Source organism: Pectinophora gossypiella, chromosome 17 (assembly GCF_024362695.1).
Source record: "Pectinophora gossypiella chromosome 17, ilPecGoss1.1, whole genome shotgun sequence".
NCBI classification, from domain to species: Eukaryota; Metazoa; Arthropoda; class Insecta; order Lepidoptera; family Gelechiidae; genus Pectinophora; species Pectinophora gossypiella.
Window position 1 is genome coordinate 10298395 of NC_065420.1, and position 23974 is coordinate 10322368.

At 41.5% G+C, this 23974-nt stretch overlaps 1 protein-coding gene across 1 annotated transcript in view; it reads right to left on the bottom strand.

The window, feature by feature from the left end:
• Window positions 1-23974, bottom strand: part of LOC126374568 (protein disabled) — a 53553-nt gene that overhangs the window by 6667 nt on the left and 22912 nt on the right. Inside the window, exons 7-20 of the mRNA XM_050021238.1 lie at window positions 21631-21807; window positions 20121-20684; window positions 17923-18132; window positions 17545-17702; window positions 17171-17264; window positions 16059-16986; window positions 15243-15392; window positions 6725-6830; window positions 5811-5990; window positions 4652-4831; window positions 3649-3722; window positions 2549-2630; window positions 1750-1953; window positions 625-747 (exon numbers count right to left, since the gene is read on the bottom strand). Coding sequence (XP_049877195.1) covers window positions 625-747; window positions 1750-1953; window positions 2549-2630; window positions 3649-3722; window positions 4652-4831; window positions 5811-5990; window positions 6725-6830; window positions 15243-15392; window positions 16059-16986; window positions 17171-17264; window positions 17545-17702; window positions 17923-18132; window positions 20121-20684; window positions 21631-21807 — 3230 coding nt within the window. The remainder of the gene's footprint in view (window positions 1-624; window positions 748-1749; window positions 1954-2548; window positions 2631-3648; window positions 3723-4651; window positions 4832-5810; window positions 5991-6724; window positions 6831-15242; window positions 15393-16058; window positions 16987-17170; window positions 17265-17544; window positions 17703-17922; window positions 18133-20120; window positions 20685-21630; window positions 21808-23974) is intronic.

Here is a 23974-nt window from a genome sequence, read left to right on the forward strand (position 1 = left end):
AACCTCATCAACCCTGGTGTCAGAGTTATGATTGAGCCGCCAAAGGCCCCTGACATGGCTCATGTAACGACTACTTACTTACATCAGTAAGTAGCAACCGGGACCAACGGCTTAACGTGCCTTCCGAAGCACGGATCATCTTATTTTCGGACAATCTGGTGATCAGCCAGTAAAAAGTAATTTTTGTGATATGTCCCCACCGGGAATCGAACCCTGGACCTCCGGATCGTGAGCCCAACGTTCAACCACTGGACCACAGCGGTCGATTCTTAGTTGATATGAAGTCTTTTTAAATTATTTTTATTCATTCCCAGGTATGCTTTAAGCTGCATAGGAACCCCCTCCCCAGCCAAATAATTAAAAACCATCATACAATGTCTAATGTCATGTAAGAATACGTAGTCTGGTGACTATTTGGGGCACAGGTGTCACTAACACCTCGTATAAAAAATAAACATGTACAATTGTACAGTCATGAGCAATATCATGTACCCACTTTAGAACCCTGTCGCACTATCATATTAGACATTTAAAGAGAGTTACGGTTTAATTTGTCAAAAAAGTTAATGTGATATGGTTTCAAAGTGTATACTACATATTAGTACTCGTGACCGTACACCTCACCTGGTGCCCTCCAAGCTGGAGTACGGCGCTCGTTTCTTGGTGGTGGGTGTCGGCGTGTCCGTGAAGTCGTTGTCGAAGGGCGACGTGTGCTCCCGCTCCCGCGGGGAGAAATCATTTGAAAACCTGACAATAAGAAAATTTTATTTTTTTCATCAAGAAAAAGACAGCCTACGCTCGTGCTGCTGGACGTAGACCTGCGGCACGCTGAGAGGTGAGGATATGATATCCCGACGTGCCGGCAGAGTAGGGGAATGATTGGTGATAAAGTAGAAGCAATAGCAAGCAGTAGTAGTATAGTTTATTAAAAACACTTCACAAACTTAGTAACATAGTCACAAAAATAATAGTTCACAATATACACATTTCACAAAAGGAGGGCACTGAGGAGGGTTTCAGAGGGCACGGCCCTAAACAGTATAATACACTTGTTGTTTATATGAAGGTCAGGGATGCAGTGAGTCAAAAAGTGAGTAAAATGAAAGGAAATGCGAATGGAATGGAATGAGAATTCGTAATTTAAAATGATGATGGTCCGAACAAAAGGCCAGTATGTGCAGAGTTTGTACTCTGCTACAGACCTCTCCTACCACACGCCACTGAGCTCGGTCCTAGTATTTCCTCCTCCAGCCGCTGCCAGCCACTATCTCGTCGCTGACGTCGCAAACATACGTATCTGAAATTTTTGGTGAATCTGATTTGCACCATATGCAATTGTCAATAAGATATAAATTATTTTAGCAAAATTTACAGATACGTCTGTTTGCGACGTCTGCGACGATTTATTAAAAATAAGATTGGATTGGATTGGTGATTGGTTACTTCTTACTGTCGAGTCGTTACATGAGCCTTGTCAGGCGCCTTTGGCGGCTCAATAGTAACCCTGACACCAGGGTTGATTGGGTTGGTAATCCACCTTACATCCCACACAATAGAAGATAAACACCTAGAGACTTACATCAAGAGGGTGGTATATAAATGAAGTGACTAGTTGATTCGCAGGAGATATACCTATAATTCCACGAGCCTGCACTGGTACAGCGTGATGGAGTATGCTCCATACCCCGGTTGATTGAGGCCTGTGCCCAGCAGTGGGACGTATATAGACTGTTTATGTTATGTGTATACCTATAATCTCGTGGTCGCGTCCTTTGGTCCTCCCTGCGCGAGCGTCGTCGCGGGTCTCGCGAGTCTCGTGAGTCCCTCGAGTCCCGCGAGTCTCTTGAGTCCCGGGAGTCTCGTGATTCTCGCGGCTCACGCTCCCTCTCGCGGTCACGCTCCTCGCGACGGCTGCTCGACCTTCGACTTGGCCAGCCTAGTGTTGAGCCGTACCTGCAATTGGGAATAGTATTATTAGCAATAATAATAATAATTTATTACTTCCATACTATATTCCTATTCCATGTTAATAAAATACTATACTAATAATATATAACAGCCTCCGTGGTCTAGTGGTAAGAGTGTTAGGCTCACGATCTGGAGGTCCGAGTTCGATTCCCGATGGGGACATTGTCGAAATAACTTTGTGAGACTGTCCTTTGTTTGGTAAGGACTTTTCAGGCTTGAATCATCTGATTGTCCGAAAAAGTAAGTTGATTCCGTGCTTCGGAGGGCACGTTGAGCCGTTGGTCCCGGCTATTAGCCGTAAAAACACCTCCGCCAACCCGTAGTGGAGCAGCGTGGTGGAGTATGCTCCATACCCTCTCCGGTTGATTGAGAGGAGGCCTGTGCCCAGCAGTGGGACGTATATAGGTTATTTATATTATTATGTAATATATAATAATGATTATAACTTATTCTTTGATATATAAAGGGCCCAGATAATCTCAAGGGGATTATTCCGCTGTTGTTTTGTGAATATTAATTGAAAAGTCTTATTCTATTTCAAAATTAATCAAAATGTCTAAAAATAATACGCAAGTCTCACCTCCTCTCACTGGGATCTTCTGATTGTCTAATTTCATTTCTCCGCCTCGATTCCCGCCATCCTAGTGAACCGTAATTCCTCTCTGGAAGTAAAACAAAAAATGATATTGTGCTATTTGGAATTCAGTATTCAATATAACAGTTACATAGTAAGTAATATTACAGGCTTTGTTTCATGTGTAGAAAAGTACAAGACACTTGCGAAAATAAATTTTAAAGCAAGCAATATACTGGTGCTTGCCTTTGGTTTTGGTTTCATACAAGACCATTAACCCAGCCCCAAGGGGGACAGAGTCATCTTCTCTGAAATCCACTGGGGCAATTCCTGTACTGTCCCACTCGCGTCAGTCAGAGTACTCCGGGGCGGAATGCAAGAGGGAAACCACTGCCCTATTTTTCCCTAAAAAAGTAGCATGGAGTATGCTACACCGACAAGAGCGTGGCTCTTAAATTAGTGATGACTGGTGCTTGATTCTGGCGAACAAAACATTTGACATTTCTAAAAATTGTGCCGTCCTTTACTTACTCTAAGTGCAAGAAAAAGACAGAGCTAGTTTAATAATTAAAATTAAATTTGTGTCAACACCAAATTCTTTTGTACAATATGTGAGTCTTCCCAGTAAGTAATCCAGACACTTGTGTTGGGAATGACTCGCTACTTGCCTTGGGTTCAAGATTAAGTATAAGCGAGTATTGTAACATAATCGCCACCATCGTGCTGTCGAGTCAAAGAAGAATAAGGAGAGTATAATGTCTAAAGTGGACATATCTGTGTGCATATGTGAGTTTTTTTGTGACGTGACTTATTGTAGATTTGCCGCAGATGGTATTAACTACTTAGCCGGACAAATGGAGAGCGCTGAGGGCTCCCGGTACAAAATTTAAAACAACAGGCCTGAAGGTGCCCAGTTGGGCGCGAACATCGGCTCAGGGCTACGTCTGAGAGGAAGAATATTTGATAGAATCAGTCGACCCTAGTGGGTCGATAGGGATAAGCGCTGAATGAGGGAAGTCGTCGACCTCGGGTCGGTATCGGGGTTCTGAAGTGTTTGGTGTCGCCAGTGCATATGTGAGTGTAAGTATATAAGTGTAGATATATACCGTCTCTCCGCCACCGCTGGTCGGGCCACCGCTCACGAGGTGACGACCTGCCGGAGCCGCATCCATCGCTATAGCTGTAATATACATAAAACAAAATACATAAAGGGTATAAAAACACACGTCAATTTTTGGCAAAAATCTAAAACAACCCTCTAAAAATTTTACATCGGCCAATAACCCGACAGTATTAAATTGACAGCACACTTGTGTTAATTTTACTTTATTTGGCAAATAAATAATTTTTACTTTTTATTTTTACTTTTACTTTTACCTCAAACGGGTTGCATACCAGCGAGATACCTATTTGATTCGTCCGGGTTATTCATTAATTTTTAAGGGTTGACAATCATACGTTCCTTTCCTTTTCAGCGGATTAGGAAATGACAGGTATAATTTAAAATATATATGTAAATACAATATTAAACTGTGATAAACGTTCTGTGACTTCCTGTTTTGTCTTGTTACATGTTAACTCGAGGTTTAGCTGTCTACCTACAGTTTTACATTTTTTCAGTTTGTTTTCCGATCACTTCGACATTGGCAGAATGGTCGTATTCGTAAACGACCATTGCTATAACAAAAAAATAATCAAAAAATTATATTTTTATATAATTAGTGAATGAATTGTATAGTGAATGAAATTAGTGAATGATTCGTGAGTTGTTTTTGTTGAATTGTGTCATCACATCATCACTAATTTCAGTGTAGCATTCTCCATGCTACTTTATAGTGAAAAATAGGGCAGTGGTTTCCCTCTTGCCTTCTGCCCCAATTGTTGAATTGTGTACTGCACCAAAAATGTGCAATAAAGTATATTTGTATTGTATTGTAATTGTATTGAACTGGTCGTGCTGTTTAATACTACGTTGTGATGATGATGATCTCCGACCGATTTCGGCGATGGCGACCACCGACCACTTCGACTCCTAGTCGGCACGACGATGATACGCCCGAAGATGGCTTACACGTATGATTACGTTGTAAGAGGTATTATGACACTCACTCTTCCTCCTCGTCGTAGGAGTGTCGCGGCTTCCTGTGCCGGTCCCTGTCCTCCCTGTACTCCTTGCGCTCCCTGCTGCGCGAGTCTCTGTAGTCTCTCTCTCTGCTGTATGTCCTGTCTCGGTCCCACGAGTCGTTCTCTCTCTCTCTACTCCGCCTGTCTCTTCTGTCCCTGTGTTCTCTGGAAATATATAATTGTTCTAAATAGAAATCGATTTGTTGAAGTCATCTTCAAATCCATAAAATTACAAATTAATAAGAATCCCCAGTAAACGTGGCTTTTTTAAATATTGTTTTTTCTGACCTATCGTGAACACGATTGGCTAAGTGTGACGTGGGCTCGAGCTAAGGAGCCTAATGATCTCCAAAGGGACAGAATTTACGTAAAAATAAAATAAATCTGTTTATTTCGAATCAAAACACATTACAACCACGCATGTTAATAAAAATCGCATTTTTTTATAGAGTTCGGGATCTGTAGCGCAAGCCGACTCACACTTGAGCAATTTCTATTATTCGTCATGTTACTTTGGGATTTGCTTTATAATTATACCAAGTTTGACGTTTGTATGTATCACCGTTTTTACGATATAGCCAAAGCAAGAACAAAGTCTAACATTTTTGAATCTACGTAATTTGGCAGTGTTATGGCCGAGGAGAAGAAATGTCAAGAAACTACAACAGCAACACATCTTTTAAATCAATGTAGGTGGTGTGTTATACATTACAAGTTATTTAATAACTAGAGGAACACATTTAATACCAGGCAAAATTCCTAATTGAGAAAAGTTTTTACACACTGCAAGAGATTTTCTTACATGATAAGTAGACTGTAAGTGATGTAGATTTTGTTGTTATTAATTTAGTTTTTAAGATTTTCATAGTTATTTTTAGATTAAGTTTGATTAATGTTAAGTACTTATTATTATTTATTTTTTTTGTATTTCTGGCCTAATGTAATTTCTTGATATTTTTGTTTGTTTTTGCTATACCCTCCCGGGTCCATATGTGGTACTATAATATTTATAACAACTGTTTACCATATGGTGTGCAATAAATACTTTGACTTTGGCATTTTTATCATTTAGGGCTAGAATTTTATATAGCAATTTTATTTTTATTCCTTGTATTGTAAGTATGCCTCTCACAGTTTCTCTTACCTGTGATCCCTCTCTTTACTGTCTCGTCGGTCCCTCCCGCTGCCGGAATCCTTCCTGTCTCTCGCCGAGTCTCTTCCATCTCTACTGATATCTCTATCTCTGTCCCTCTTATCTCTCTTGTCTTTCTCCCTTCCACTGCCCGAGTCCAAACACTCTCTTGAGCCCGATGAACCGTGTCTGCTAAAAAAGTATTTCATGTCCTTAGCGATTAATCAGTTGACACAGAAGGTTTAAAAAAAGAAATGAACTTCAAACTCTTAGAACAAACTCAAACTCTTTTCTCTTTGCTTCTTTTTTTTTCTCTTTTTGATTTAAGTAACGGAATACAAAAGTACTAAAAAAGGCCTTACATAGTATAAGTCATTGTTATTTTATAAAGGTATAATATTACTATATACAAGACGGTCATAACCGGACTTGTCAAATCTTCAGGTTAGGTAAGCGGACCCTGTGAAAAACCGGACAACGCTAGGGAGATGACGATGATACAAGACAGTCGTAAGACCTTGGGGGTTAAAATGGCCACATCGAAGCAATTCATCTAAGAAAGCAATATTGCTATTTGACATTTGTTTGCATTGCCCACTTACTTTTATATGCGCAAATGTCAAATTGCAATATTGCTTTCTTAGATGAATTGCTTCGATGTGGCCATTTTAACCCCCCTGTCCTGCTGTATGGTTCCGAGTGTTGGGCGACAAAGGAGACGGATGAAAGAAGAGTACACGTGGCAGAGATGACAATGTTAAGATGGATGTGTGGTGTGACCAGAATGGACAAGATTAAGAATGAATATTCAGGGTGTTAGTGTCGTAACGAAAACTTTGAGGGATGATTCAGGCCATGATTCTGAGTTGATATCAAGTGGAATTGTGTAATATGTTTATGTTATTATATTAACAAAACTGTTTTACCTGGATTCCCGGTCTCTATGATGTGACGGCGGCCTCTGCAGTCTTGTGACAGGCGGCGGCTCCTCGTCCCAGGGTGACACGTCCCTTGATGACGACGATGTTTGCACTGGGGACACAAGAGTATTTCGTTTAGCTGCTCATCATCAGGTGTATCAAAAAAATCGCCTGAACGATTGGGTAATTGGGTATCGCCTGTATAATATAACTTTGACATAAGAAACTATCCAATTATGTTATCAACGAGAACATTGACAACTTATATGAACGGTAAGCTGGCGAGGTTGGTTCATGGTGTATTCTCATACATTAGCTAGTGAGGAAAATAATTATATATTTTCTCTCAACCAACACCTTTATAACAGAACCTGTCATCATAGTAATATTATTTATTTAGATTTGAATAAGTTTATTCGAAATTGTATAATAACGACAGATAGAATATATCTATCTAAGTACTTTAAAAAAATTATATGTTCAGTACTAGTTTTTTATATTACAGACACTTCTGCCAGACCAGGCAGTAAACTTATTGACTGTACTGTCTTTTACAGTACAAAACTTTTTATTGACGGTAGTCAGCCATGTACCACGAATGGTACTTCATCTTTAAACTAGACAATAAGACAAAAGAGAAGCTTGGAATATTAAAACTAGTTCACCAAAATATTCAAGGCTTCTCTGGCAAAGAATTAGACGTAGAATTATTTTTAGAGACATTTTTTATTGACATTTTATGTATTACAGAGCATTGGTTGAAGGATTATGAATTGTTATTCGGTTTTAAAAATTATCATTTCGCTAGCGCTTTCTGTCGAAAGATCAAATTACGTGGTGGCTCCCTTATTTTTATCAGAAATAGTTTAAAATATAAAGAACGCAAAGATATTACTGGACTTTCGATAGAGGGCACTATGGAGATTTCATGTATAGAAACAGAGAAACATATTGTTGTAGCCGTATACAGACCCCCATACAGTGCTAACTTCACAGTTTTTGAATCAGTGATGGAAAATGTACTGAAGGTCATATCTAAAAGTAATAAAGCCATTATAGTGTGTGGAGATTTTAACGTTGATTTATATGAAGTAGATTCAATTACAACTAGATTTCTAAGTTTGTTTACATCTTTTAACCTTGTTAATATATTTATGGAGCCAACTAGAATTACAGAAACAACTGCCTCATGTTTAGATAACGTTTTTTGCAATTGTGACTTTCAAGACAACAGTATCCTTAACTGTTTTAAGTCAGATCACAGTGGGTAGCTGGTCAGTTTTCCAGTACTTAAAAATGTTCAGAAAATTAAATTTCGTACACGACCCATCACTGATACTCGGATAGAGAAATATCGAAATAGTCTTATAAGTAACTTACCTTGTCCAAACTTTGATACAGACAATCCTGACGATTTTTACAGGGATTTCTTTACTATTATCTGTAGTGTTTCTGTGCCGATGTGTGTCAGTCGTCAATAAAGCGTCTCGATGTATACCCGCGTTTCAATACACCTCAGTGGCTAACGAGAGAACAATTAGTTGCGTGCAAATACAAATCAACCAGTTTTATTTACTTATAGATAATCATGTCTATCGGGAAACTATCGGAATTTAATGTGAGATCGGGAAATTGGACAATGTACGTGGAACGTGCGGAAATGTATTTTAGTGTGAATAATGTTAAAGAGGATAAATGGCTACCCACTTTGATCGCGGCAATGGGAGATGAAGCGTACGAACTACTCAGTAATTTAACCAGCCCGGATAAACCGAGTACACTAAGTTATAAATCAGTGGTGAAGACTATGAGGGAGCACCTTGAACCTGTACCGTCTTTTATGGCGGAGCGATACCGTTTTCGTCAGAGGAGACAACATGTGGGTGAATCGATATTACAATACATTTCGGAATTGAAGAAACTATCAAAGTTTTGTGAATTTGAGTCCGTCTTGCAAGAGAATTTGCGAGATCAGCTGGTTTGTGGACTGAGGAGTGAGGCGGTAAGGCAGCGGTTGTTCGCGGAGGAAAAATTAACATATGCAAACGCGGTGAGACTATCTTGTGCCATGGAAGCCGCGGAGCGGGATGCGGCGGCGGTGGATCGAAGGGGCGAGAGCGATGGTATAGTCGGCAGCGGCAGCGAGGAGACCTCGCTAAACGCGGTAGCAGCGAGGCGCACCGGGACAGGCCGGAACGGCCGCGGCGCCAGCGCAGGCGGAGCGCGCCCTTCATCAACCTTCAGCGTACAGCGCGGGGGACGGGACGACTCAAAATACTACTGTTTTGCTTGTGGGGCGTCGGACCATCGAAGTGATGGGTGCCGCTATAGCAAGTTCATTTGCAGCAGATGCGGACAGAGAGGTCATTTACGGCGGGTGTGCCCGGCACGTTCAAACGGAGGACAACCACCGAGGCACAGCTCAGGCCACAGCATGGTGGCTCACGTACAGGCCGCCGAGCGTACGTCAAACCAGGGAAACGAGGTACCGGAGGAAGATTTTCCACCGTTGTCGGAGGAGGAAGACTGGCAGGAGGAAGATTTACATCAACTTTGTCTGAACAGTTATAAGCCGGTAAGCTTACTTGTGTCAATAGACGGGGTTCCGTTATCTATGGAGATAGATACGGGTTCATTAGTATCGTGTATTAGTAAGAAAACATACGATAAATTATTTTGTAATAAATCGATAGAAAAGGCAAATATTGTTTTCAAATTTTACAATGGCAGTAAAATAAAACCGTTAGGGGTAATTAGATCATTAGTACAATATGAAGGTAAATCTAAATTGTTAGAACTTTTTATAATTGAGGGTGGAACTACTTCTCTATTAGGAAGACAATGGCTCTCAGAACTGGGAATTCGAATGCCCATGTTTCATAATGTTTTAGAAAATAGTAAAAATAAGGATAAAAATGAGTTTATTGATCTGCTTCACAGATATGAAGAGTTGTTCTCGGAGGGACTGGGCCGGTACAAGGGAGGCAAGGCACGTCTTCAGTTACGTGAAGAGGCGACACCGGTATTTTGCCGCGCGCGGCCCGTGCCGTATGCGCTGCGTGAGCGCGTGGAGGCTGAGCTGGAGGCGATGCTGCGCAAGGGTGTCATCGAACCAGTGGACTATGCGGACTGGGCTACTCCTTTAGTGCCGGTGCGCAAACCGGACGGTGGGCTTCGTATCTGTGCTGATTATAAGGTTACGTTAAATCCTGTTCTTAAAATTGATAGATTCCCTGTGCCGCGTATTAATGACCTGCTAGTTAAATTAAATGGGGCTAAAATATTTACGAAAATAGATTTAACACAAGCCTACAATCAAATTGAGTTGGACGATCCGGATAATCTGACAGTTATTAATACACACAAGGGCCTTTTCAAGTACAAAAGATTAGTCTTCGGGTTATCATCGAGTCCCGGTATTTTCCAGCGTATTATGACAAATCTTTTAAATGATATACCTAGTGTGGAGGTTTTTTTGGATGACATAATTATTGGATCGACTAATATGAAGGAACATTTAGAAGTTCTTGAAAAGGTATTGCATCGGTTATATAGTAATGGTTTAAAACTAAAAAAAACAAAGTGTAACTTCCTAACTAATGAGGTCAAATATTTAGGGTTCATCATTTCGGCGGATGGCATTAAAGTAGACCCGGAAAAAGTAGAAGGTATTGTAAACATACCGCGACCAAACAACATCACGGATTTAAGGGCATTTTTAGGTACAATTAACTTTTACGCGAAGTTTGTGAAAAACTTAAGTTCGATATTGGCACCTCTGTATAAGCTATTACAGAAGGGAGTTACATGGGAATGGAACCAGGATTGCGAGTTAGCTTTTAAGAAGGTCAAAACCATTTTACTGAGCGCGGACGTACTAGCCCATTATAATCCCAATAAGCCTTTATATTTAACATGTGATGCGAGCGCGCGAGGTATAGGCGGGGTACTCAGTCAGCTGTGCGAGGAGGACGGTGGCGGCGGCGGCGGCGTAGGCGCACTCACGCACGAACGGCCAGTCGTATATGTGTCTCGTGCGCTGACCGCCGCTGAGAAACATTACTCACAAATTGAACGTGAGGCACTCGCTATCGTTTTCTGTTTTGAAAAACTACATCAATATTTGTACGGTAGGCAATTTACTTTGCGCACCGATCACAAGCCCTTAGTTACCATATTTGGTCCCAAACAGGGAATCCCATCTATGGCGGCTAGTAGGTTGCAACGGTGGGCAATAAAATTATCAGCCTATACGTATAATATTGAATACGTCAGATCGAATCAGAATGGGGCAGACGGCTTATCGCGATTGCCGGCGCAACTCATTAAGAAATCTGTACCTACTATTCCACAACAAACATATCTGCACTTTGCACACAATGCAATGTTATTGGTTTATAATGACATAAAGAGGCAAACTTCTCGGGACCCATCATTAGGTAGAATATTAAGCTATATACGGGGAAATTGGCCAGCTGATAATGAGATCAAAGGTCTTCAACCTTATTTCAACCGCAAAAATGAGTTATATGAAGAACTCGGATGTATTTTATGGGGTCATAGGGTAGTAATACCGGAGAATTGTAGATTAGGGGTCTTATCAGAGCTACATGAGGCCCACATGGGCATTGTAAAAACTAAATCGTTCGCGAGAAGTTACGTGTGGTGGCCTGGAATAGATGAAGCAATAGAAGCGATGTGCCGCGGATGTCCAATATGTGCCGCGGAGGGGGGCGCACCACAGCGCCACGCGCCGTGTCCCTGGCCGTGGCCAGATAAGCCGTGGTCCCGCATACATGTCGACTTTTTAGGCCCAATTTCAGGAAAATTGTTTTTAGTTTTAGTGGATGCTAGAACAAAGTGGTTAGAGGTTACGCAAGTACCTAGCACAATGGCTAGTCACACTATAACTTTTTTAAGTAGCCTTTTCGCTCGGTATGGTTTGCCAAAACAGTTAGTGTCTGATAACGGCCCACCTTTTACGAGTAATGAATTTTCACAGTTTCTGAAATCTAATGGCGTTGAGCATTTATTTTCGGCACCGTACCATCCCGCTTCGAATGGGGCCGCGGAAAATGCAGTACGTACTATAAAGACAGCTATTAAAAAGGCGACTCGACAGAATAGTGACATTAATTTGTATTTAAATAATTTCCTTTTGTCGTATAGAAACACTGAGCACTGCACTACGGGGGAATCACCCGCAACTTTAATGTTTGGTCGTAGATTACGAACAAAATTGGATTTATTACGACCAGATAGGAAGGCCCGAGTAGAAAAGATACAGAAACGCCAACAAGAGAGTGGAGCCAAGGGAGACCGTGAACTTCAACCGGGGGAAGAAATTTGGATGCGTCAGTATAGGGGACAGGATAAATGGGTATCAGGACGGATTACGGAAAAGATGGGCGTTTCGGATTATCGAGTGTTAGATAGTTGCGGTAAGGAATCGCACAGACACATTGATCAGCTTAAACAACGGATACGGAGTTCATTAACCTGTCCTCCCAGCCTACCTAATAGCACAAGTGTCGATAGGAAGGAAAAATCGAGCGCTCAGATGTCCAGTCCGGGTAGTCCGAGGGCCGAGGCGCAGCCGTTAGTCACAGATTATACGGAAACCCAGGATCAATTCCAAGATTGCATGGAACAACTAGATCAGCCTGTTTCACAGCCCCTTCCCTTGCCTTCCCCAGAACCACCCCAGTCTCGGCCTATTAGACAATGTCGTTTAAGAAACCCACCTCGTTACAAATAACACTAGATTATAAGTTAATATTAAGTCTAGTAATTAAGTTGTTGCTGTTTGTTTACTTTCCTTATTAAATTATACTGTTTGTTTGCTAGGATAAGTTTTCAATAAGGGTGAAGGATTGTAGTGTTTCTGTGCCGATGTGTGTCAGTCGTCAATAAAGCGTCTCGATGTATACCCGCGTTTCAATACACCTCATTATCCATAAAGAATTTGAAAATAATTTTCCTCAAAAGGTAGTTACCAACAGTCAATCATTCAAGTTCAGTGACTGGGCTACCGTAGGCATTCGCAAAAGTAGAAATACTCTTTATTCTTTATATGAGGAAAAAACCTATACACACACTGATAGTTTTAAAAGCTACGTCAAAAATTATTCTAAAATATTTCGAAAAGTGTGTTATACAGCCAAACAGATGCATATTAGTAGTAAAATAAAGACCGCGGATAATAAAATAAAGGCAGTTTGGCAAGTAATAAATAGCGAAACAAAGGCTTCGAAACCGCGTGAATTAGAATATAATATAGAATCGAGCACTGGGTTAGTTAAACAAGATAAAGATGTAGCTGAAGTTTTTGATAAATTCTTTACGAACATCCCTGTAAAAACTACAGAATCTCTCAGGTCCTCTCCTGTTCAAGCTGATATATTGTTGAAAAGTAATGTTACTGCTTGCACTGAATTATTTGATTTTAAACGCGTTGATCCGAGTAGTATTGTTAAAGTATTCAAACAGCTGAAACTTAAAACCTCGAAAGATTTATGGGGATTGTCTGTCAAATTGATGAGCTCTGTTATTGATATCTTAGCACCATATCTAGCTTACATTTTTAATATGAGTGTTGAAAATAGCACTTTTCCAAATTTAATGAAAATCAGTAAAGTTATACCTCTTTTTAAATCGGGCACAAAATCAGACCCCACGAATTATAGACCGGTTTCTATTCTACCAGTACTTAGTAAAATTTTCGAGAAAATTATTCTCGACCAACTGCTATGTCATTTTAATTTAAATAACTTACTTCACAGCCAGCAGTTTGGTTTTACTAAGGGTCGGTCTACAACAGACGCGAGTGTCACATTTGTTCGACACATTTTCGATGCTTGGGAGAAGTCGCAGAATGCCGTAGGAGTATTCTGTGACTTGTCTAAGGCATTCGACTGCGTGGATCACGAGACCTTGCTTTTGAAATTGAGGCACTATGGATTAAATAATGGAGCTCTCAGTTTGTTAAATTCATATCTAGGTGATAGGATACAAAAGGTACAAATCAATAGTACGACTTCTTCGGGCTCTCATGTTCAAATGGGAGTTCCTCAAGGATCCATTTTGGGGCCGTTCCTTTTTTTAGTGTACATAAATGATTTACCTTATGTAGTACAGAACCAAGCTGACATTGTACTGTTCGCGGATGATACTTCTCTTATATTTAAAATCGATAGAAAGTTAGAGGAACTTGACGAAGCAAACAGCGCTGTGTCGCAGGTTCTAAGCTGGTTTACAGTAAATAACCTAGTTCTAAATGCTAAGAAAACGAAGTGTATTAAATTTGTTCTACCAAACGTAAAGAAAGTAAATAATAACATTAAAATTAACGACGAGAAACTAGATTTTGTTGAACACACCGTTTTCTTAGGAATTACTGTAGATTCAAAACTTCAATGGGGCCCACATATTGTATCACTAGCGGGCAAGCTAAGTTCAGCAGCATATGCCGTCAGAAGAATCCGACAACTCACAGATGTACCCACTGCTAGACTTGTCTACTTCAGCTACTTCCACAGCATAATGTCTTACGGTATTTTATTGTGGGGTCGAGCCGCTGATGTAGAAACTATTTTCATTATTCAAAAAAGGGCAGTTCGCGCTATTTATAATCTGCGTTGTCGGGACTCTTTAAGGGAGCTGTTTAAAGAAATAAACATACTGACGGTCGCAAGTCAATATATTTATGAAAACATTATGTATGTGCGTAAAAATGTATCTCTCCTTCCGAGAAACTGTGAAAGGCATACTTACAATACAAGGAATAAAAATAAAATTGTTGTTCAAAATTCTAGATTAAGTAAATTAAATTCATCTTTTTTGGGGTTATGTATACGTTTTTACAATAAAATACCAGATAATATTTTAAATTTGTCAGAGTACAAATTTAAAGCTCACGTGAAGCTTACTTTATGTAAAAAAGCCTATTATAAGATTAATGATTACCTAAATGATAAAAATGTCTGGTATTGAATGTGTTCCTCTAGTTATTAAATAACTTGTAATGTACCCTCATTGATTTAAAAGATGTGTTGCTGTTGCAGTTTCTTGTCATTTCTTCTCCTCAGCCATAACACCTTGCGAAATGACGTAAATTCAAAAATGTTACATTGACCTTCAACAAGTTTATCCATGATAATTACGTTGAATAAATGATTCTGATTCTGATTCTGATGACTTAAAGCGTGCTTCGATCGACCTTCGATCTTCCATCCGATTTGAAATCAGAAAAACACTTACGTGCTTTGTGAAATATAATTTACTTTGATGTCTATTTTGTCCGTAGTGATTAGATAATGATATATCTTATGCTATAGAATAAAGGACTAAGTGTAGAAGTGTAGAACTCTCTGCCCCGCACAAATTTGTATCGGGCGCCGACCACCGATCACCCCTCTGGGTTTCATTTTAGTTTCGAATGTCCGTAAGACGCTATAGAGTACATATACGCGCAAGGCGCTACATGGTAAGAATAAGCATGGTGTGTCCGGGTCTGCGCGCTCACCGCGGGCGGGCGGGTCGTGGTGCAGCGGCGCGCGGCGGCGGCGCGGGCGCGGCTCGGAGTCGCGCGAGTCCGACGACCAGGGGGACGCGCCCGCGCCGCCCAGCACGGCCCAGCGCCCGCCGCGGGGGGCGCCGCCGGGGACGCACTTCTCTGCAATCACGGACAAAGAGCGTTGTTGATAACTCACATTCAAAAATATCATTATTCGACAGCTAACTGTGTAACTAACACTTTGAATCTTATTTTATACATAACGCGAACATCTCATCCGCCTAAAACTATTACTTGTCAAATATATAAAAATCATCAAAACTGTAAGTAAATGTTTTGCTAAAAGTTCAAAATTTCCTTGCAAAGTAAATTAAAAACATTGGTCGTGCGTAATTCATTTCTTACGAAATGGCAACGCATGGTGGGATGACGTCAGGTAGGCCTAACCTTGAAATGTTAGTTGTCACTTTTGAGCATACCTGGTTTTCTTATACCATGCTCCAGAGCAATAGCACAGTTACCAACCAAGACCAATTTCTGGGGCCCGTAAGGACACTTACAGTGTTACTACAAAACGCAAACTAAAAATAAACTAGGTTTGAAATAGTATTTCGCGCCACGAAAGAAGTCGGCGGATTTTAATAAAACTAACTTGACAAGTCATAATAAGTCTATGCAGGATCTGCGACAGTAGCGCCGCGGCCTTCGGGACTTCTTTCGAATACGGATTATATTTTAAAAATAGTTTATTTTTTAGTCTTTGTTTTGTAGTAACACTGTTAGTGTTTTACTTACGGTGTAGCTAATACAAAGAGCAGTGTATACCTTTAGTATCAGGCGAAGACCCGCTAGCCACATCACTGATGGACCCCGTGGACAGACGAGCAGGCGCCGGCTCGCGCACCGGCGGCTCCACTACCACTTCCTTCTTCTCCTCCACCTTAACTTCTTCCCTCTCCTTCACCCCTGGACTCTTCCTGAACGCATCCTCCACGTGTGAGAAAGACAGAGAACTATTGTCTATACAGTCGAAGAAATCAGAATTGTCAAACCCATCAGATTTCTCATCAGACTTCTTCCTCTCTTTAGGAGCTTCAGAAGGTAAAGATTCGAACTCGTCCTGCGGCTCCGTTATAGTGATCTCTCTCAACGCCGCATATCTGTCATTTGAATCATCTTGTTTCATATCTATGTTGTTTTCCCGTGGAGAAACACTTCTTCTAGATTTTTCTGTAATCTGTAAATTCTTCATAACGGATTTTATGTCTTCGATCTTCGCGTCTATCTGTGACGGCTTCGGACTGACAGAGTTCCGAAACATGTTGAAGGAATCTAACGTCAATTCGTCTAGCGATTTCAATGGACTTCTAGAAGTTTCTTTGGCTTCTTCCCGCTCGTTGTTAGTGATTAGATCATTGATGGCTGCTAGTTCTTCTTTTTCGTCTGAGTCTTGTTTCGGTTCATCTTTGACGGGAGAATCTATTGGATCTAGTATAGATTTAGATTTCAGTTCTTGCTCTTGTATTTCTCTGAAGGCGGCGTATCGATCGTAGGAAGGGTTGGCTTTTTTGTCGAAGTCGTCGAAGTTCGCGACGAAAGTGTCGGAACTTGGTGGCTCGAAGTTGTCTTCGAATTGCGGCTTGAAGTCAGACACGGGCGGGACAGTACTTAGAGGTTTATCTATTGACTTAGTAGTGGTAAGTATTGAAGGCTTCTCTAATTCTATCTTCTTTGTTGGTTCTACGTGGATGTGCTGGGGAGAAACAACATTACTAGTTATAAAAGGAAAAGTGTTTTTGACAATGTTGCAAAGTCGACTTTCCACTGCAATCTATCGGACTCGCAATTTTTGTTATTCGTTATTTTGTTGTGAGTACGAAGTTGTGAGCAGTATGGAGAGGAAAGCGGACTTTGTGTCTGTATTCATAAGTACTTACCGCTCTCTCGTTGTCAGCAGCTAAGTATGATCGAAGGTATTCTGTGAGTTGTGGCAAAGTCATTGACGATAACGTCGCCTCTGGTACCCGTAATCTAAAAATCAACGAAGTTGCATGTGTACATAATGTATGCCTCTAAGGTAATACAGTAGTATCCGTGCAATAGGAACTCGTGACGTCACGTTCCTAGTGTCATACAAGCTTCAATCAAATCAGGTTAAAAAGGACGCAATTCATCTAAAGATTCAAAAGATTCTTTACGAGTAATCGTAAGAGCAAGACATTTGCGCATTTAAAATTAAGAGCGCAATGCCAACAAATGTCATAAAGCAATATTGATTCGATGTTGCCTTTTTAACTGTTAAGACGCTCACCTGGCAGCCAGTTCTGGCATGGTGCAGACGAGCAGTTGTGAGAGCGTGATGTCGAAGCGGCGCGCGGCCGGCAGTGGCGGCGGCGCCGGCGTCAGGTACTCCTCCTCGCTGCTGTTGGTGGCGGCCGATGACAGGCGCGGCTTGGTGCTGCGGTCCGCCTGGGAACACGAGAAGTTCGAACTAGCAGCTCGTCCGCAAGGAATATCTTTACCCCCTTAGAGGTTGATTTTCCCAAACAGACAGTAATTTAATTAATAATTAATTATTTTATCAAGGGGAGGCCTTTGCCAGAGCTGTCATTCTAAGTGGTCGAGTGGTAATGAGGGCTGGTTTGCTATATTCATGAGCTAACTTTAATATTAGTTTGGAAGTACTTACCATAGGTTCCTTCTTCCTGGCGGGTCTGGGTAGGGGCGGGCCGGTGTCAGAGTTGTCCTCTTCGTGGTCGTGTGGTGGGCGCGGTGGTGGTCGAACAGTGGGCAGGTCTGCTATCTTCTTGGGAGGTAGCGGCGGCGGCGGCGACGCACTCTCCGAGTTCAACTTCGAACTCGGCTGAGGTCGCTGCCGGATTGTACTTGTGTCTGTGTTCTATAAATAGTATAATAGTTGTAGTGGTTGGACAGTTAAATAAACACGTATACAGGCTGAGGCCACGGAATTCCACTTACAACGATCATGACGGCCTCCGTGGTCCAGTAGTTGAGCATTGTGCTCACGATCCGGAGGTCCCGGGTTCGAATCACAGTGGGGACAAATCATAAAAATCACTTTGTGATCCCTAGTTTGGTTAGGACATTACAGGCTGGTCACCTGATTGTCCCAAAAGTAAGAAGTGCTCCGGAAGGCACGTTAAGCCGTTGGTCCCGGTTATTACTTACTGATGTAAGTACGTAGTCGTTACATGAGTCATGTCAGAGGACTATGGCGGCTCAGTAATAACTCTCGTCACCAGGGCTGATGGGGTTGGTAATACACCTCACAATCTTCACGATAGAAGAAGAATGATCATGACACACGACTTTCTCTTCTTCCACTCTCATCAAAGACTTCACGCATGCTCGCCGAGAGTACTCTTGACCTGGCCTTTCTTTACCTCCTCTTTTTTTTCTTTTTATACCTCCTGTTTGTGACCCATTAACAAAGAGAGAAAACATCCCATTCTTCTTCGGACCCAATTAATCGGGTGCCCACGGATGATCTATTGCCATAGAGGCAGCCAATCAGCTCGCGACACCAAACACTTCAGGACCCCGATACCGACCCCGCCGGCGTGGTCGAATGAAACACGATCATTATCTAATCCTAAATATACTGGAAGTCTGGAGTATAAGCATAATTGCGTTGTATTGCGCTGCGCTGTAATTAAGTATACGACAACAAAAACCAGATAAACTTTATACAAATGTTATCAAGACAGAAAACATTTTCAATTGTACATAGCAAGCGTTTGTCCAAAACCAGATAAATTGCAACCAGAAATGTTGTTGTATTGGTTTCCCCGAAGGGCAAGGCAATGGAAACGATGCCCATACAGCCATGTCTTATGTATTTTTCTTTCTTGACGATGATTAATGAAATGATGAAAGGTGATGACGATGAATGATGAAACCTAAGCCCCCATCCTCGGGGCAGACTCCTACTCCGAACCCTAAACGAATTAACTCAAAAGTTCGCATAAACTTCCAAGTTATGAAGCGGCTTGTTGGCACGAAGCGAAAATGGATAGGTACACTTTGTTTATTGAATATTGCTATACACTAACACTATCGCGAATGAACAAAACATCACTTCGTATTGGTTATTTAGATTATTCAATGAAGAAAGCAACCGTCCCGTTTCCGTTCCCGCCAAAAAGTCCGTAACCAGAAATGTTTGAACCAGTTACGTTGTATGTCAAACGATAATACAAACTTGGTTTATTTGGAGGTGTGCCTAATTTAGCCAAATGTAACATGATTCGAATGGAATTTACACCGAGAATGTGTTGTTTTGGACTAAACTACGATAATATTATTATAGAAGCGATGTTGTATGTTAAAGAGTTTTAACACTTTCTTTAATCAGGTTTATATTCCGTTACGTCATGGATTGTAAAGTCGATATGGATTGTTTGTTAAATATAATAAAAAAGTATTAATGAATAATCAATCATGTATAATAAGTGGACAGAAATATTATGATTGCTTGGATTCCTTTCATAATTTTCAGTAGTTTACCAACTAATGATTTTTATCAGTAAACTGTCAGAAAAACTTGCGCCAATGATTTATTAATTTATCTTAAGTGCAGTTGCTAGTAACACAGTTGGTTCAACCATTAACGACGGCGATACAGCTCACCACACCACCTATCACGTTGATCTAATAGGAACCTCGGTGAGGTGTGGGTACTTAAGTTCATCTTGCGATGGATGTACCTTCTACTTCTGACTACCCCAATTTGGATATAGTCATGAGCTTATGTTATGTTAATCAATCATGCATATATTGAACAGAAATATTAATGCTTGGATAATTCTTTTCGTAAAAAAACTACACTGATTAGTTGTTTTTAAAGTAAAAGTAAGTAAAACTCACTTGTCTATGTAGTCGCGGCGACTTGGGCGCGGGCTCCGGCGGCAGCGACACCTGCAGCGGTCCGTTGAACACACTCTTGCTCTCCGAGCTGGTCTCGTGCTTCTCCAGCGCACTCTGCAGTACACTCAACTTGCTCTTCAGCTCGTCCCGCAGTCCAATCGACTTTGGAAACTCCTGCATACTCGTGAACGGGTCGTCCTTGAACGAATCCGAAAACGGGTCCGTGTTGTCGAAAGGATCCGTCTCCGCGAACGGATCCGATGAGAAAAAGTTCCCCGAGTAGGAGGGTTTCGCGATAGACACGGTCCCGCCCGAGTGCCGCGTGAGTGACGTCATAGTCGTCGCCGGCCCGTACTGCTCGGGCTTACTCTCCGGCAGTATATCGCTAAGCAGCGACTGTGTCGTCGGCGGCGGGACGAGGTCTTTCAACACTTTCTTAGGCGGATTTTTGAGCTCCTGAAAGAAGAGTTTTTTGTCAACGTAAGGTTTACTCCGGCCGGTGCCGAGGGGGTCTAGCTCGGTGAATACGTCGTAACTTAACGACGTCGACGGGCCCGGCTGTACCTGTAACACAGGTTTGGTTCCGTTTTCATTCAGCCCTTCAAACAGTACCAACATCGACAGGCCACACGGGGACTACGGGAGTCGCCACATAAAGTATATCCTTGCATTTCGAACTGGCCTCTCGAGTATAATTTTCGGAGTAGTTCAAAATGTACGGAATGGAACTTTTAGCAGCGAGAAGCAAGAAACGTAAGCGAGATGCAGAAGAGTGCTGCATTGGAGTCATGCGTTTACAAGAATGAGAAAGAAAGGGCCAACGTTACTGGTAACTACCATTCGTCCTAGCGAGGTAAGGGGCTTGACATATAAAGCTCGTCACATACATAGCTTCGGGTGCGGTTGCGCTCGGGCGCCGGCCAATGTGCGGCATGCTCTTAACTAATACATTTACATCATACTGTCCAGATTTATTACAATCCAAAAAAACTATTTTATTTTAATATAGTCGTATTTAATGACAGTATTATGTATAATTTAAACACTGAAATATTGACCAAGAACTCTCATTTATATTTGCAATCTTATGACTTAAACATCATTGAAAACGGGCAGATGATTTAAATTAATGAAATACTGAAGGACATCTCAATCATTATATAAAGTTTTCATCGTCAGGCGTCTATGGAACGCTTGGTCAATGTTCTAAACTATGCGAATTAACTAGTCACTTCACATCAAAAGCTGCAAAAATTGAAGTATGTAGTTAATTCGCACCGGACATAAGCGGTTATTAGACTTACCAATTCGTCCTACCCTATGTGTCAAGGTCACGGGCTTGCGCATCGAGATTGTTAAAATCGGCGCTATTAGTAAGTAGTTACCATGGTTACGGCCTCCAATTTGCTATTAGACCACACGATTCCGATCACCGAGGCCGTGACCTTGACGCAACGGGCAAGATCGATGGGTAAGTCTAGTAACAGCTATACGTAAACATCGAACTCACCGGCGGTTCAAGGTTGTTGTCAACCAGGGTCGCGGGTTGTGGCTCGAAGTCCGCCGCCACGGCTGCAAGGTCGAATGGTAGGGTGGACGAGTTCTTGCTAGGAGAGAAGACGCGCGACGCGGGCGTGTTGCGGCCGCGGGAGGATGACCCCGACGGCGGGGGCGGGAGCAGGCCTTTCTGTGGACAAAGTAAAGTGTGTTCACTTAAAATCGTCGGTCGAAATATACATGTTTATGTAGTAAGATTTTTCAACATTAACATCAACAGTCTACGCTCATCCTTTGTTGGACATAGGGCTCTCTTATGGCACGATATTAAGGTTGGTCCTCGAATTTCCCGGGAATTTTTATTAAAATTTTTACTTGGTCATAAACCATCCGAGCAGTAAAGCGATATTTCGTTATTTTTAAGCTCTTTCTTCCACGTACAAATACGACTCTAGTGGTTGGCTTCTGTTGTCAAATGGTTGAGCATTGGGCTCACAATCCGCAGATCCTGGGTACTTAGATTGCGATCCGGGCAGACTGTGAACATCCTGCAATGTCAGCCTGATTGTCCAAAAGTAAGATGATCCATGGACTTTACAGGCTTGAATCCCCTGATAGTCTGAAAAATAAGTTGATTCCGTGCTTCGAAGGGCACGTTAAGACGTGGGTCCCGGTGTTTTGGTCCATTGTCATGGATGGCCCTGGGCGAAAGGTTGGATCATGGGTGACCACTGCAATTTTAGGCACGTCAAGCCTTTGGTCCCGGTTACTTACTTACTGATGTTAGTAAGAAGTCGTTACATGAGTCATGTCAGGGGCCTTTGGCGGCTCAATAATAACCCTGACACCAGGGTTGATGAGGCTGATATTCCACCTCACATGAAGAAGAAGACTTCAAAAATGAGGTTATTTATAGTTAAACAATCAAAATAATTGCTTCCCTTTCTCTTGGGGAGAGAGTAGTATATGCCTTGTTTCCTGTATAGAATTGTTTTGACAGTAAATAGTCATAATCTGTTGAGGTTGGTACTCCACCGCACAACCCACACGATAGAAAAAGACTGCGATTTTATCTAATTATCTACGGAAATAGGTTGTCTGCGACCTGGTGATCCCCCCTGACATAAAAGCTGGATCCGCTCCTGCAGAAAACAAGCAGTATCCAAGCAGCAACCTATAATATAATCAAAGTAAACAGGACAATAGAAATGGCAATGTCGGATTCCTACGATGCGGCGACGGCGGTGCGGCGGGTCAGTTGTGGATAACGTTAGCCGGACGGAAAAGAGATAGAAAGTCAAGCCCTAAACCCGTAATAAGGAAAACAGAGCCACAAGTTCGAAGGACAAAACTTGCAGTAATATTTAGTGCAACTGGATGCTATAGAAACATTGTAGCAGTCTAAAAAGGCCACATTATTGCAATTCATCTAAAAAAGCAACATTCCAATTTGACATTTGCGCATATAAAAGCAAGTGTTCAATGTCAACAAACATCAAATAGCAATATTGCTTTTTTGGATGAATTGATTACATGTGTCCTTTTTAACGCGTCTACAGTATGCGTGTAACAATAGCAAACCTACTTACTATGTATACGCATCATTATCTATCGTTTAGTGTTTAGAAAGTAGATACAAAATGGTGCCGATTCCTGCAGGCACATCCTAATTTTATTTTAAGTTATACCTGAAATTATCTTATCCGCCAAAAAGGAAAGGGAAGGATGATTGACAACTGCTAATTTAAAAATGAATGAATAACCCAGGCGAATAAAATAGGCATCTCGCTCATATGCAACCCGTCTGACGTGTGCGGTCAACTTAATTCTATTGGCCAATATACAATTATGGAAGGCTTTTTTAAATTTCTGCCTAAAGTTGAAGTGTGTTCCGTAAATTTTATGCCTGTCGATTACCCGTCCCTTTCTTTTTCAGCGGATAAGAAAATGTCAGGTATAGGAGGGTATAGGTAACTTAAAATAAAATTAAATGGTGTGTACAGGAATCAGCACCATTTTAAAATTAGTTTAAGTTTAAATCCACCTGAATAGGCACCAATAGTAATATTGGAAAAACCTTCTTCATTTTTTAATTCAAATAGTTTACATTTTAAGGCAGTGCTGGATTACAGATCTGATTTGTCGAGTAATCCGATTTAAAAGCTCATTGCACAAAGGCGGTACCTTAAGCGTTCCAGGGCGGGATTTTGTGTAATATTCCAGTTATAACACACGTCACCTACAATCACGTCTGTATCATCAAAGGGGTACGCAGAGGTGTATTGTATATCCACCTGGCGAGGAGTACTTTGCCAGCTATGTTTAACTCCTAAGTAATAGAGAGCGAGCCTAATGCC